A 15,915-nucleotide genomic window follows, 5' to 3' on the forward strand; every position below is an offset into this window, starting at 1 on the left:
TTTTTTTAAGTCTTCTTTTATTACTTTAAGCAATGCTTTGTCATTTTCTGCTCACAGAACTTGCATATTATTAGATTTATATTTTTGTGTGTGCATGTTATTGTAAATGATACTTTTTTAAAAATTAGAATTCCAGTGTTTATTGCTAAGATAGGGAAATACAATTGATTATTGTATATTGACCTTGATTCCTGCAACTTCATTAAACTCTTATTAGCTCTTATGAGCATTTTTGAAGTTTATTTTTGGAAATTTTTATATAGGCAGCCATGTTGTCTGTGATTAAAAACAGACCTTTCTTCCTTTCTAATGTATATGCTTTCTATTTATTTTTCTTGTCTCATTGTACTGGCAAGTACTTCCAATACAATGTTGAATAGCTGTCATGAGAGAGGACATCCTTGCCTTGTTCCACATTGGGGGTGAGGGAGAGTAGCATTCAGTCATTCACCATTAAGTCTGGTATCTCTAGGTCTTTTGTAGATGCTCTTTATATGGTTGAGGAAGTTCTCTTCTATTGACTTAGTTTACTGAGATTTTTAATCATGAATGGATGCTGAATTTTGTCAAATTATTTTATGCACCTACTGAAAGGATTTTTCTTCTTTAGTATGTTGATAATATCAATTACATTGGTTTGATTTTTGAATGTTGAGCTAGAATTTCATTGTCCTGATAAAAACCACTTGATCATGATGTGTTATCTTTTTTTATGTTGGCTGGATTCAGAATTTCATTGTCCTGATAAAAACCACTTGATCATGATGTGTTATCTTTTTTTATGTTGGCTGGATTCAGTTTGCCGATACTTTGTAAATGATTGCATGTCTACATTCGTGAGGGATGTTGGCTTGTAGTTTTCTTTTCTTGTCACATCTTTGTCTGGTCTTGGTATAAAGGTAATACTAGACTCATGAAATGAAGTGGGAAGTGTTCTCTTCTGTATGCTGAAAGCTTATGTAGATAGGTGTTATTTAATGGTTGGTGTAGAACTCTACCATTCTACCAGTGAAACCATCTGGGCTTGGGCTTTTCCTTGTGGGAAGGTTTTTTAACTACAAATTAAATTTTTTTTAATGGTTGTAAGACTGTTCTGGCAATTTTGTTTCAAATGGGCTTTAGCAGATTGTTTTTCAAAGAATGTATCTATTTCTTCTAGCTATTAAATTTATGGGCATAGAGTTGTTTGTAATATTCCTTTATCATCCTTTGTATGTGTAAAGATTGTATTATGATGTCCACATTTCAGTTTCTTATATTTTCATCTTCCTCCTTTTTACTTTTGGTCATTCTGTTTAGGGTTTTATCAGTTTTATGGACTGTTTTGGTTTTACTGATTTTTCACTATTTTTCCATTTTCTATTTCATTATTTTAAGCTCTTGTCTAATATTTTTCCTTTTCTTTATTTTGGGTTTAATTTACTCTTTTTCTAGTTTCTCAAGGTGGAAACATAGATTATTGATTTGAGACATTTCTTTTCAAGATAAGCGTGTAATACTGTAATTTTCCTTCCAAGTATTGCTTTACAGCAGCATAGCACGGGGAGATCAGCTCCTTGCTTTGCGATGACCTAGAGAGGTGGGATAGGGAGGGTGGGAGGGAGGCTCAAGACGGAGGAGATATGGGGATATATGTATGCATATGGCTGATTCCTTTGTTGTACAACAGAAACTAACAGTATTGTGAAGCAATTATACTCCAATAAAGATCTATTTAAAAAAAAGAGTATTGCTTTAAATTTTGATATGTTGTGTTTTCATTTCCAGTTGATTCAGAATAATTTGTAATTTCCTTTGTGACTACTTATTTGACCAGTGGGTTATTTAGAAGTGTGTTGTTTACCAGTATCCTATTACTGATTTTTTGGCTCAAGTGTGACCTCCATCTAGCATCTATAGCTTCTAGGGATTCTATGCACCAGAGTTCTGTCGCCCACACTCGGCATTTAGCAGTGTGTAAAAATTTTAGCTGAATTCATTTTACTGTCTTGTACGTTAGCCTCATCTTCTTCCCATTCTCTGTCATGGGTGAGCCAGTATTCACATTCTATCTCTTCTCGAAGGTGCTTGTCTTTCCTTAAGTTTGGGGCTAGTTGATACACAAACTGTGATGCATTCAAGAAAAGTTATGATTTTGCAGATTATTCTTTTTGATAATGCAGGAGAAATTCCCAGCTTTCTACATCCAAAGGTAAAGACAGACATCTCAGTGCCATATATTTTAAGCTATAATTTGGGGAGCATTTTAGAGTTCTAGCCACAGAGGCAGAATGAGAGAAGTTAATGACTTTACGTATTAAAATGCATTTTAAGGCTTCATTGCAGGCAGAACTGCATTTGCAGTCTCTCAAACTTCATGAAGCAGCCCTATTGTTTTGTTGTAATAAAATTTAGTTTGCTAACCGCCGTGACATTCTCAGTCTCTACACAAGGTAACAGGAAGGAGTTCCTGCATGTGTTACCAAGGCTCCCTTCTTTTTTAATGTAAGTTGCTGGCACATTTTGTGCCCTTTGTGAATGGACGACAGAGGTCAAGAGGTTGAGGCTGGGCTTATTTGTTTATTCGGATAGTACAAGTGTCTACTCAGTAGTAGAGTAGAACATCTGTATAAGAAGCTCGGCTTCAGCTCAGCTCCTCCTTGATCGTCTGATGTTGGAAGAGCCTGTAATTAGGTACTTCATTCCAGCCAAGTTATTGTTGAATGAACAGAATTCAAGGGAACCATCTGTTGTACAGGGTTTTAGAATCATGATTGACAAAGATATGTGACATCCAATATGAAGACATCTTTTTTTTCCCATTGCAAAACAGTTTGGCTAATTTAAACCTTAAACCTTTAGGAGGAAAAGGCTAGTTTATGCAAATGATTCTAAGATGTTTTAGAAGACTTTAGCTATCTTTTTTTTTTTTTTGGCTGCATCGGGTCTTAGTTTCAGCACGCAGGATCTTTCGTTGAGGCACACAGGCTCTTTGTTGCAGCACGTGGGCTTCTCTCTAGTTGTGGCACGCAGGCTCTAGAGCACACAGGCCCAGTAGTTGCGGTACGCAGGCTTAGTTGCCCTGCAGCATGTGGGATCTTACTTCGCTGACCAGGGATTGAACCTGCATCCCCTGCATTGGCAGGAGGATTCTTAACCACTGGACCACCAGGGAAGTCCCGAGAACTTTAGCTATCTAATTGTGGTCACCATGATCTGATTTTTTGGTTACTAATTTAACTTTATTTATTGCTTTTCTTTTTCAGAAAATTCTTCCAGGAGGAAATACATCATTTGATGTAGTTTTTCTTGCAAGAGTAGTAGGAAATGTAGAAAATACTTTATTTATTAATACATCTAATCATGGGGTATTCACTTACCAGGTAAGAATCAGAATGAAAACTTTATTTATAAAATACAGTTATCATCTTCAACCTGTCATATGACAACCTTTTGGGAACTCTTTTCAAAAATTCAGGGGATAAGGGAAAATGTAAGAGTTTAGATTCAGAGAATTTTTTTAAAACTTTTAATTTTATATTAGAGTATAGTTGATTAACAGTGTTGTAATAGTTTCAGGTGTACAGCAAAGTGGCATAGTTATATATATATATGTGTATCTATTCTCTTTCAAATTCTTTTCCCATTTAGGTTGTTACGTAATACTGAGCATTTTTATACTTACAGCTGTGTTTGTGAATATCCCTGTTCACATCAGACTGTGAAACAAATGCTCTTAAAGCTACAGCTAAAGTGTTACTGTAAGATTGGTTGGCAAAAGAACAGTTAAAAATATTTTCACAGTGACTCTAGATTTTTTTTTTTTTTACTTTTGCACGCTTACGAAGTGATAATAGTTTCAGGATCAAAACTTATGTGCCTGCTTTTCTTTGGTAATTATATTGTTTAAAATTTTTGATAAACTCTTTTCTATGTGCAGTCATTGTTTGGGTTATTAAAGAAAGTGAATGTTTTGTGAATCAAGATTTTTATATATCAAGATTACTAAGAATAATTACTTATTTGCCACTGTGCTACACACTTTACATGCACTTCTGCCTGCATTACGGATACTGTTATTCTCACTCTTTTAGATGAGTAAGGTGAAGTTGAGAAAGGTTAAATAATTATGCTACTAGTAAGTTACTGAGCAGGGATTCAAACCCATGTCTTTATAACTACGAGGACCATCCTCTTAACCACTGAGCTATATTGCCCATGGAACTCAATTGTTTGAATCCTTACTTGGCTAGTGTCTTACTTTACAGTTTTTATGCTTTTGTTTTTGAACATTTCTTCTCCACTACCCAGGACACTTCATGTATTTTGGAAATTAGTGTCAGAGTAAACATTCCATTTTAGTCAGGAATCATATCTTATGCTTATTTATGGTGCACAAGTCTTTAGTGGTTGTTTGATAGGCAGTATATACTTTTGAAGCCAGTACAGATGAATAACTTTGACATGCTGTACAGAGCACTTGGCATATACTTGTTGAGTAAATAAAAAGACCACCGTGAGAATATGAAGACCTGTGCCCTACAATGGTGCCCCCAACTGACCTAGGTGTTTGTGGCCCACGGGTGACCTGAGGGTCATGATCAGGTTGTTCTCAAGGTGAGCCTCAGTGCCAGGTGTCTTCACCTCTTCGCATCTAGTCTTTCGCCACGTCTTTCTCTTAAATGTACCTTGAGTCTGTCTACCTCTCTCCTCTTCACCCCCACTGCTCCCAGGCCATCCCCACCTCTCACTGGATGACGACACAGGAGCCTCCTGACTGCCCTTCCTCTCCTCCACAGCCCCTCCTACAGTGCATTGTTCACTCCGTAGCCAGAGTGATATTCTCTGAGCATAAATCAGATCCAGTCAGCTCCTCACGTAAATCCTTATGTTTTCCCATTGCTCTCAGAGCAAAGTGAAAGCTTCTGACCAAGGCCAACAAGGCTCTAAGGATCTGACTCCCGTGTAGCTCTCCCACCTCATCCCATTTGACCATGGTTCTCATCTTATTCTTTGTCTCCAAACAAGCCACACCCTTTCCTGCCTCCTGCCCTTTGCCTGTGTACTTCCCCTTGCAGAATACACTTTCACTGTTGGCTTGTTCTCATCTATCAGGTGACGTCAGTTCACGTCATTTCCCATCCACCCTCTCTTAAAGAATATTCCCACCCTCGCTCCACCCAGTTACTCTGTATCACATTACCCATTTTTCTAAACCTTTTTATTGTTATCTAGGCTGTCCCTAATATTAGGATGTGAGTTTCATAAGAGCAGGCACATTATCTGTCTCGTTCACTGTTGAATTGTTCAGCAGTGCCTGTGGTTGTACCTAGCACATCATAGGCACTTAATAAATAGTTGTCATTGAATGACTGGCTCACCCTGTTTGGTCAGCCCACATTCCTATGGAGGAATGACCTGGGACTGTGCTTCGTATTTAAGAGATTGTCTGGGCCCTACATCCATCTTCTGATGGTTGGAACAGGGAAATCTTTTAATTCCCTGTTTCCTCCTTTTGTCTATCCCATGACCTCGTGAAGGACTACTAATTTCTAATATAGAAATCATTCCAAATGTATATATATGTGCATTTATATATATATATATAAAAGAATATATATATATATTCTTGATGAGTATCAAGAATTTTATGTATATCAAATAGGTAGCCAAACAAGTATAGAAACTACATGTGTGCTCCTTTTAAAGGGAGTTACGATTTTTTCCATAAGTTAACCTCACCAGTTTTCCCTAGATCAATCAGTTATAACTATAAAAATGTTCTAAAACTCTAAAAGCAACTAAAATTGCATTTTTTTTCCTCCTTGGAATCAGGTATTTGGTATTGGAGTTCCAAATCCATACCGACTGAGGCCGTTCCTTGGGGCCAGAGTCCCTGTGAATAGCAGTTTCTCGCCTATAATAAACATACACAATCCTCACAGTGAGCCTTTACAGGTGAGTTTATGGCGGTGATTTTGAATGTGTTTAACTTTAGTGGAAATTAATGCTTAACGTGAAATCTCAGTTTGTTACAGTTTTCAAGACTATTTAAAATAACGTGGTACTGAATAATAGTACTAAAGAGAGATATTATTTTATTGCAGCTTGTAGTCTGAATTTGGGGTTATATCAGTCCAGTTATCGAATTTTTGGAACCATTTTTAAAATGACTGTGGTTTCTCTGGTGTTAGTTTTAAGCACCTGTACATGTAATTTAAGAAGAGTTTTCATCTATACAAGGCCACTGCTTTTCTTGCCTTCAGCTCCTTCTGTCCCAGTATAAATTTTTTAAGCCAGTATTCGTATTTATTTCTAATAATAATAAGTTTTTCGTGATGGCAGCCTGGAAATTAAAATCCAAGGAAAGGGTAGTATAGAACCACTGATTAAAAGCCAACTTATATTTTTATTTTAAAAAATCCAACTCATATCTTACCCAATGTTTTAGTAATAATTATTTTCACATTTGAAATCCCTCCTCACTCGTCCCTTGTCTCTAAGACAGTGGGCGTGACTGGCATCACTCCTTCAAATATTTCCTAAAATAAAAACCCCACCCCATGCCCCCAGTGACTTCCAGCCGTGTAACATTTGCTGCCACTGTAGCTTCTAGTTTTGTTGTCTGTGTTGGAAGGAGATGTGGATGCTTTCCAGAACAGTCCTTAATGTCCACACCCAGGGCCCGTAGAGTTCTTTAGGACCCCAGTACTGCAGAACTTAGTGGTGGCTTGAAAATGGCAGGTGGAGGGAAAATACCGTGCATCGTGGTAAGCCACAGCGCTTTGGCAACCGAAATGGTTTTTGCCATCTTAGAACCCCCTGGTAGAAGGGCTCATAAACAGTGAAGGTGAAAACAAGAAAGAACAAGACAAGATATTCAGAGCTGGGATTATGAAATGCTTAGGAATTTAGTAGCAAGAGAGGTTTCACCCCCAAACTTGGCTGACACTGGGTGAGGATAGCTACGAATAAAAATACTCCACCCAAATTTTGATTATTTGTAGCTGGATATCTTGATCATAAAAGAGGAAAATGCTCTTGTCTCCTGCTTTTACAAGTGAAAAGTATTTCCTCTCCATCATCAGTCTGTCGTTTATATCCTTTTGCTACTTTGGATAATGGTGAATTTTCCCTGTTCTGGCTAACTTTTATTACAAATCTATACAGAAACATTATAAATTCTTGCTATTTTTCTTTTCTTGACTGTTTTCAGTCCAAGACATAAAAACTGTCCTCTCATTCTCTCAGACCCTGCCGCATGAGTTGCCACACTCTTCTGTAGCAGCAGTGTTACAAAGCACCCAGGGATGTGCCCCCTCTGTGGTTGCCACACCACGGACTGAGGGTCTCGCTTCCTGCTTGGAAGGATGGAGGTTACAGACTCAGCAGATGTTGGCTAATCTACGGTTACCTTAGTAGCCTTACAGTCTGCGCCTTTGCTCCTCAGCCTTTGGAGTCATCAAGCTATAATCTAGAAAAATTATCTCTGAATTCAATAGTGATTTTTTTCTTTTGTTCATCTAGTCTTTTTCAGTTATATAACATTTCAATTCAAGATTTACCACAACGGACTTTTCATCAGCGCACAGGAGAGCAAATGGAAAGCCAAAGTTGCCCTCTTAGAAACAATAGATTGTTTATCTGGAGTGCTTTTTTTTTTTTTTTTTTGCGGTACGCGGGCCTCTCACTGCTGTGGCTTCTCCCGTTGCGGAGCATAGGCTCCGGGCGCACAGGCTCTGCGGCCATGGCTCACGGGCCCAGCCGCTCCGCGGCATGTGGGATCTTCCCGGACCGGGGCACGAACTCGTTGTCCCCTGCATCGGCAGGCGGACTCTCAACCACTGCACCACCAGGGAAGCCCCTGGAGTGCTTTTTTTTTTTAAAGGGAAAATCCAAGTCCCTATCTGATGGGCGCTTTTTTAATTGAGGTATAACTGACATACAACATTATATCAGTCTCAGGTATACGGTATAGTTTAACTATAGTCACTATCATGTCTGTCACATTCCTGTGACTTAATTGCCTTTATAACTGGTAGGTTGTGTGGAAGGCACTCTTAACCTGGGAGTCCTATAATATGAGTCTTGTCCTTAAATTTAAGATAGTATTGTAAAGCAAGAAATTACATCTGATTTGTTCATTATACAACACAAACACACGAGTATGTTCTCATTGAAAAAAGAATGTCAGCAATTCAAACGTGTGAGGCAAAAGTCCCTTTGAACTTGCTACCTTCCGGTCCAATGCTGTCCAGCAGAACTCCCTGTGCTGATGGAAGAGTTCAGTGTCTGCTCTGTCCAGTGCAGCAGCCACCAGCCACAGGTGGCCGTTGAGCACCTGAACTTGTGGCTGGGGTGGCTGAAGAGCTGAACATTCAGTTTTACTTTAGTTCAATTAATTTCAATTTAAATAACCACATGTAGCAGGTGACTGTTACATTAGCACAGCTCCAGCCCTGAACCCTTCCTCGGCGATACCCGTCATGTGATCTCCGTGTGTCACATCAGGCCTTTTTCTGTGTGCTTGTGTGCAGATATGTGGGCACACAAAAACTAACATTCTTCGTGGGAATCTTTTTACATAAATTATATTTTGTATATATTGTTGGCTTCCTTTTTTTCTCTAAACTTTATTATATTAGGAAAACTAGCACTGGACTAAAAATCAGGAGTGTGTCGTCCTAGTTTTAATGTAATCTGTCCTTTGATTTTATAGTTTAGCCTTTATCTGTCCTCATTTCCTTATTCCCTTTCCTGTTATCAGTAGCCTACCTTTGTAATCTTATGTTCCAAACATTGTTAGGCTTGTGTCCTTAATACCTTGGAAGATTCAATGAAATAATACATGATGTTTTCTGGTTTTTAGAAAAAGTTCTGCAGTCACCCCATCAGTTAAGGTGCCGTTACTGTTAACACAGTACTGTAGGGGAACACTAATAAATTGGAAGGAAAGTGATAGTACTCAGAGAAAATCCTAGCTCATTAGTCTTTGCTAAATGCATCACTGTAATGACAACACACACAAAAAAAACAAAAACAATAACCTTTAAGCATATGCTAAAGTATTGCTGTTTTTCCTGCTTTATCCTTTTTGTGTGTACTCCTAGAGGACTTTTGTGATAAAACAAGTAAAGGTTTTCTACCCATTCTCATTCACCCCAAATTTGCATTTAATTAAATATATTCTTTATTTTTAAGAGATAGGGTTACTTGCCTTTAAAGAAAAGTCTCCTGCCATATGACTCTTCTATTCCTTGGTATTTACCCAAGAGAAAGGAAAGCACGTGAAAACCCAAAGACGTATACAATGTGGTGTTCATAACAGTGTTGTGACCAAACATCTGTAGTGACCCAAAACTGGAAACACCCCAAACGTCCATCAGCAAGTAGATGGATCAAAAATTGTGGCATATCCATAAAATCAAAAAGAAATGAACTGGGCTTCCCTGGTGGCGCAGTGGTTGAGAGTCCGCCTGCCCATGCAGGGGACACGGGTTTGTGCCCCGGTCTGGGAAGATCCCACATGCCGCAGAGCGGCTGGGCCCGTGAGCCGTGGCCGTTGAGCCTGCGCATCCGGAGCCTGTGCTCCGCAACGGGAGAGACCACAACAGTGAGAGGCCCACATACCACAAAAAAAAAAAAAAAAAAAAAAAAGAAATGAACTATTAGTACATAAAACAACATGGTGGATCTCCAGATAATTACACTGAATAAAAGCAGCCAGACACAAGAGTACATACTGTATGGTTCCATTTATATAAAACTCTATAGACACTACAGACTAATGTAGAGTGGCCAAGAGCAGTTCAGTGGTTGCCTGGGGATGGGAGAGGGCAGAGGATGACAGGTGGATTGCAAAGGTCATGAGGAAACTCTAGGAGGTAAAGGGTTTATTTAATATTGTAATTATAGTAGTAGCTTCATGCCTGTGTACATGTCAGAATTCATCAAGTTGTACACTTTAAAAATGTATAGGGCTTTCCTGGTGGCGCTGTGGTTGAGAGTCCGCTTGCCGATGCAAGGGACACGGGTTCGTGCCCCGGTCCAGGAAGATCCCACATGCTGCGGAGCGACTGGGCCCGTGAGCCATGGCTGCTGAGCCTGCACGTCCAGAGCCTGTGCTCCGCAACGGGAGAGGCCACAACAGTGAGAGGCCCGCGTATCGCAAAAAAATAAATAAAAATAAAAATGTATAGTTTAGGGCTTCCCTGGTGCCTCAGTGGTTAAGAACCTGCCTGCCAATGCAGGGGACACAGGTTCGAGCCCTGGTCCGGGAAGATCCCACATGCTGCAGAGCAACTAAGCCTGTGCGCCACAACTACTGAGCTTGCGCTGTAGAGCCCGCAAGCCACAATTGCAGAGCCCACGTGCCGCAACTACTGAAGCCCGCGCACCTAGAGCCTGTGCTCTGCAACAAGAGAAGCCACCGCGATGAGAAGCCCAGGCACCACAAGGAAGAGTAGCCCCTGCTCGCTGCAACCAGAGAAAGCCCGTGCGCAGCAACGAAGGCCCAATACACCAAAGATAGATAGATAGATAAATAAATAATTTTTTAAATGTATAGTTTATTGTACATGAATTATACCTCAGTAAACAGTTTTTAAAAATCATGGGTTGGGACTTCTCTGGTGGTCCAGTGGTTAAGACTCCACACTCCCAATGCAGGGGGCCCAGGTTCGATCCCTGGTCAGGGAACTAGATCCTACATGCCGCAGCAAAGATCCTGCACTCAGCAGTGAAGATCCCGCCTGCTGCAACTAAGACCCGGCATGGCCAAATAAATAAATAACTATTTAAAAGAAACAATCATGGGTGTAGGTACAAGCCACAGAGATACATTAATAGTAGCTGTGATTTTGCTACAGAAGTCTTCAAATATTTTCATTCTGCACTGATATTGTTGCATATGCTGAAGAATGATATGCTCTTCACTATGTCACAATTACAGTAGTTATTAGATCTGCTGCTAGATCTTGTTATAAATGTGTGAATAAAGAAGCATTTGTGTTACTAAAAGAACTGTAAAATATGATACTTTCCATAAACTGTTTCCTTAGGAAAAAATAGAAATAAATGTCCTACGGTTGGATTTCCTAAAATCCAGTCTCTGAAACAGCTACACTATTTCCGAGTTCAATATTTCAAAGTTACCTTGCTTTAATTAAATACACCACCATTGCTTACCCATATGAGCACTGCCTCTGGTGATGTGACACCACACTTACCCTACATTTATATCTGTAAACGTCTTTAAATTTTTTCTGATGAACAATTAGGGTGTCAAACATTTCTGTATAACAGCAAATCACTTGCATTGAAAACATGATTTTGACTTAACCATCATGTGCTCCTTTGTCACAGGTTGTAGAAATGTACTCTAGTGGAGGAGATCTTCACCTCGAACTTCCGACAGGTCAGCAGGGAGGCACCAGGAAACTGTGGGTGAGTGCTGACGTGTTCTCTCTTGTGAGCTCACATGAAACCAGTTATTCTCTTAAATACACCAGAAAATACTTAACTCCTCATCACCTGAAGAAATACGGGTGACTTTTCTGTAATTATTGTCTTAATATTAAACTTATATCAAACTAACACAACATTGTAAAGCAACTCCAGTAAAAATTAATTTAAAAAGATAAAATAAATTTATATCACATATACTTGAAAATTGGAGAGACAGAGAGAAATAGAATAGTAATTTTTGGAAAGAGCAGTGAACAAAAATTGGTGTAAGCTCTAACCCACTGTGTGGAAAGAAAGAGGTTTTAACTATTCTTCCTCAGAATAATATTAGTAAAGTTGTCTCTGAATCTAATCATTTATAATATGCTTTACACTAATATTGAAGAAGAAAAAAAAAAAAAACGTGAGAAGGACCTGCTCCATGTTTTAAGGTAAAGCATTGAACACGCATACTCACTGTTGGTGGAGGAGATGCCATTTGCAGAGGGAACATAGTCAGGCCCTCCTGATGACTTAGAAACTTTAAATTTTTAGGCGGTCTATAGCCACATTTAATGCTATTTAATATTTGACAGTACTCTGTGTCCATGGTTAGAGAACCACTTTTTCTTGGAGAATACTAGCAAATATTAACAGATTAATGAATACCTAGTAACTACCTTATTTACAAAGGTTCCTGCCATAGGAGGGTTGTTTTTATTTTTTTTAATGTTGCCTACCCAGCTTTAATCAAAGAAGGGAAAGTCATAGAAAATGCAGTTCTTGTACCAAGGTCACTAAAATCGCTGCTCATTCGTAATTGAAGACACACGGATCTGACCACTATGAATAGGTTCTGAACATCAAAGTTTCTTTGTTAATTGCTCTGTTAAACACACACAGCCTCTAGATTCTGTCATATGACCAGTCTCAGCCAGGGAAGGGACGTGGAGGGGACGCTTTTAGGATATTGACTTGAACATTTAGAAACCGATTTGTCAGTGACTAGGTTAACTTCTAAGATGTAGAAACACTCTAGCAGGTAGAAATGTGTAATGGATGGTCTCTTTATATCCTTTCACAAAAATGATTTACCTTGAAATTACGATATTGTTTGAAAAGCCTTTGGGAGAAATAGTGTATAAAACAGTGCTTCATAGAATTAACTATAAGCAATTAAATTTGTATTATAATTCTAGATAGAAGAACTAAGAATTTACTATGAAATATAACCGGATTCTAATAAATAAACATTAAAAAATTCAGATTTCTGATTAGTTAAGAACTGTAACGAATGGTAGCAGACATGGCAGATTGTTTTAATACTCCTAGCAGCTACGAGAAAAGATATAGTGACTTATTCCTACAAATCTAGAGTGAGAAAAAGTCAATTGGCCTTGACCTCACCCCCAGCCCATTTCAGTGTACATGAGAAAACCCCAGCTCCTAAAGATGGGGAAGTGGATGGTCTATCTCTAGTGGGCCCAGGAGGGTTCCAGTCACCTCTTTCCTACTTTGAGACTAAAAAGTTAAGAGAGTAGAGGCAAGTGAAGACCAGTAAATTCTAAACCATGGGGATTTCTGAAAATAGGCCAAAAGGTGTGTGCAGAAAAACTCTGGTGGTCCCGAGGGAGCCAGATTATTCAAAAACCAGGAAAAGAATTATACCTCAAAAACAAATTTTTTTTCCAGTGAGTCTGCCTTCTAGTGTAGATGTAAGTGTTCTCTTTTTATGAACCTAAAAAGTTATGCTATCTTACATGCTCAGAGCCTTACTGAACGCGGTTGGTGAACTGTGGATTTGCTTGGGAAGCTTTGTTTTGTTAGGTTTTAAATGAAAGGAGAGCAGAGTCTACTCTCTCTTGGTTAGCATTTAAAGAGAATCCTAAATGGGCAGAAGACCATTTCTCCAAAGAAGATATACAGATGGCCAACAAACACATGAAAGGATGCTCAACATCACTTATCATTAGAGAAATACAAATCAGAACTACAATGAGGTATCACCTCACACCAGTCAGAATGGCCATCATCAAAAAATCTACAAACAATAAATGCTGGAGAGGGTGTGGAGAAAAGGGAACCCTCTTGCACTGTTGGTGGGAATGTAAATTGATACAGTCACTGTGGAGAACAGTATGGAGGTTCCTTAAAAAACTAAAAATAGAACTACCACTTGACCCAGCAATCCCACTACTGGGCATATACCCAGAGAAAACCATAATTCAAAAAGAGTCATGTACCACAGTGTTCACTGCAGCTCTATTTACAATAGCCAGGACATGGAAGCAGCCTAAGTGTCCATCGACAGATGAATGGATAAAGAAGATGTGGTGCATATATACAATGGAATATTACTCAGCCATAAAAAGAAATGAAATTGAGTTATTTGTAATGAGGTAATGAGGTGGGTGGACCTAGAGTCTGTCATACAGAGTGAAGTATGTCAGAAAGAGAAAAACAAATACCGTATGCTAACACATATATATGGAATCTAGAAAAAAAAACTGGTTCTGTAAAACCTAGGGGCAGGACAGGAATAAAGACGCAGACGTGGAGAATGGACTTGAGGATACAGGGAGGGGGAAGGGTAAGCTGGGACGAAGTGAGAGAGTAGCATTGACATATGTACACTACCAAATGTAAAACAGATAGCTAGTGGGAAGCAGCCGCATAGCACAGGGAGATCAGCTCAGTGCTTTGTGACCACCTAGAGGGGTGGGATAGGGAGGGTGGAAGGGAGACGCACGAGGGAGGAGATATGGGGATATATGTACATGTATAGCTGATTCACTTTGTTATAAAGCAGAAACTAACACACCATTGTAAAGCAATTATACTCCAATGAAGATGTTAAAATAAATAAATAAATAAAACATTATTTAGCTAAAATAATAGTATATTCTGAAACTGTTGCATATGAAGAGACAGTTAATGAGTATGCCGCTAAAAAGTGTAGGGAAAAAAGTATTACAGAGATGTATCAGGAAGTCCATCAATTAAAAGAATTTTGTTTAAAAAAATAATAAATTAAAAAAAAGAATCCTTTTTGCGATGAACTAGAGAGGTAGGATAGGGAGGGTAGGAGGGAGGCTCAAGAGGGAGGGGATATGGTGACATGTGCATGCATATGGCTGATTCACTTTGTTGTACAACAGAAACTAGCACAGTATTGTGAAGCAGTTATACTCCAATAAAGATCCGTTAAAAAAAAAGAGAATCCTGTAAACTTCTGGAGAAGCAGTTTCCCTCTGATGGTGATGTCTCTGTTGTTTAGAGAATTTCAGGACTGAATTATATACCCAAGCACCAGCAATACATCAAATAGTAATTGATTTTTATAGATAAACTCTATCTTAATCACTTATCATCTTAATGATGATTTTGCCACTGACAGTTTGTTTTCATATAATTTTATTTCTTTCATTTTGCTCAGTTTTACACACCATACTTCATTAGTTTTAAGATATGTGTGTTTTTAACATCCTCCAAAATTGGACTGTGTGTTATAATCAGTGGAATGAATATATTTGTTTAATTAGCAATATGTTTTTTTCCTTAGTGTATAAAATAATAGTGCATCTTTCAGGTGATGTCATCTTATTCAGTAAACTGTGGTGGTTTTGCTACATTATGGTCTGTTAACTTGTCAGGAAATTCCTCCTTATGAAACCAAGGGAGTGATGAGAGCCAGTTTTTCATCTAGAGAAGCAGATAATCACACAGCTTTCATAAGAATAAAGACTAATGCTTCAGACAGCACGGAGTTTATCATTCTTCCAGTTGAGGTGGAAGTTACCACAGGTGAGTGGATGACTAAAGGAGCTGCAAGTTTGTTTTGGTTTCAGTACATCCTGCTCTGGCGAAGTGAAATGTAATTGTTTACTTTTCTTTTTTCCAAGCTCCTGGAATTTATTCCTCAACTGAAATGTTAGATTTTGGTACACTGCGAACACAAGGTAAAAAAAGAGACAGTGTCTTTATAGGTCTTTTAAAAAAATCCCTGTATTCATTGCTGAATGGCTCTACTTTAACTCCTTTGTAATTAATTCAGCTTTGAAAGTTATTTCTCAGTGGGTCACATGATCTTGTAGAAATCTGCTTTTGGGAACTCAGAGCCCTTAGTGATTTATACCCCATTCCTCTGAGGGATACCACTGCTTACAAGAGGGGAAAGCAATGTCATGGGTAACTTAAGTCTTCTAAGTGGAAGATTGAGGCATCAAGTCGTTTCTTAGTTTCTTATCCAGTTTCTCACCTATTTAGTTATGCTGAATCTTTTCCTTTAATAGTAAAATAAAGGAAGTAAAAAGATTGACTGCTGGATTTTTGTTTAGATATGGATTATTCAATTGCATTATAATAACGTAATGTTAGAAATTGGTCCCCAGTAGTCAGAGAAAGAATTCAAATTCTAAAATTGAAAATAACCAAAAAAGGATTTATTAAGAGAAAAGTAAGAGTACCTGTAATTTGGGATTCCTGTGGGCC

General features: G+C 38.5%; 1 protein-coding gene across 3 annotated transcripts in view; it reads left to right on the top strand.

Moving 5' to 3' along the window:
• The window catches only part of TMEM131 (transmembrane protein 131), a 192,575-nt gene that overhangs the window by 108,923 nt on the left and 67,737 nt on the right, over positions 1 to 15,915 (top strand). For all 3 annotated transcript variants that reach the window (XM_030838893.2, XM_030838891.2, XM_030838892.2), the window contains exons 6-10: positions 3,246 to 3,362; positions 5,815 to 5,937; positions 11,344 to 11,424; positions 15,078 to 15,228; positions 15,327 to 15,383. In XM_030838893.2, coding sequence (XP_030694753.2) covers positions 3,246 to 3,362; positions 5,815 to 5,937; positions 11,344 to 11,424; positions 15,078 to 15,228; positions 15,327 to 15,383 — 529 coding nt within the window. The remainder of the gene's footprint in view (positions 1 to 3,245; positions 3,363 to 5,814; positions 5,938 to 11,343; positions 11,425 to 15,077; positions 15,229 to 15,326; positions 15,384 to 15,915) is intronic.

The sequence above is a fragment of the Globicephala melas genome, chromosome 12 (genome assembly GCF_963455315.2).
Source record: "Globicephala melas chromosome 12, mGloMel1.2, whole genome shotgun sequence".
Lineage (NCBI taxonomy): Eukaryota > Metazoa > Chordata > Mammalia > Artiodactyla > Delphinidae > Globicephala > Globicephala melas.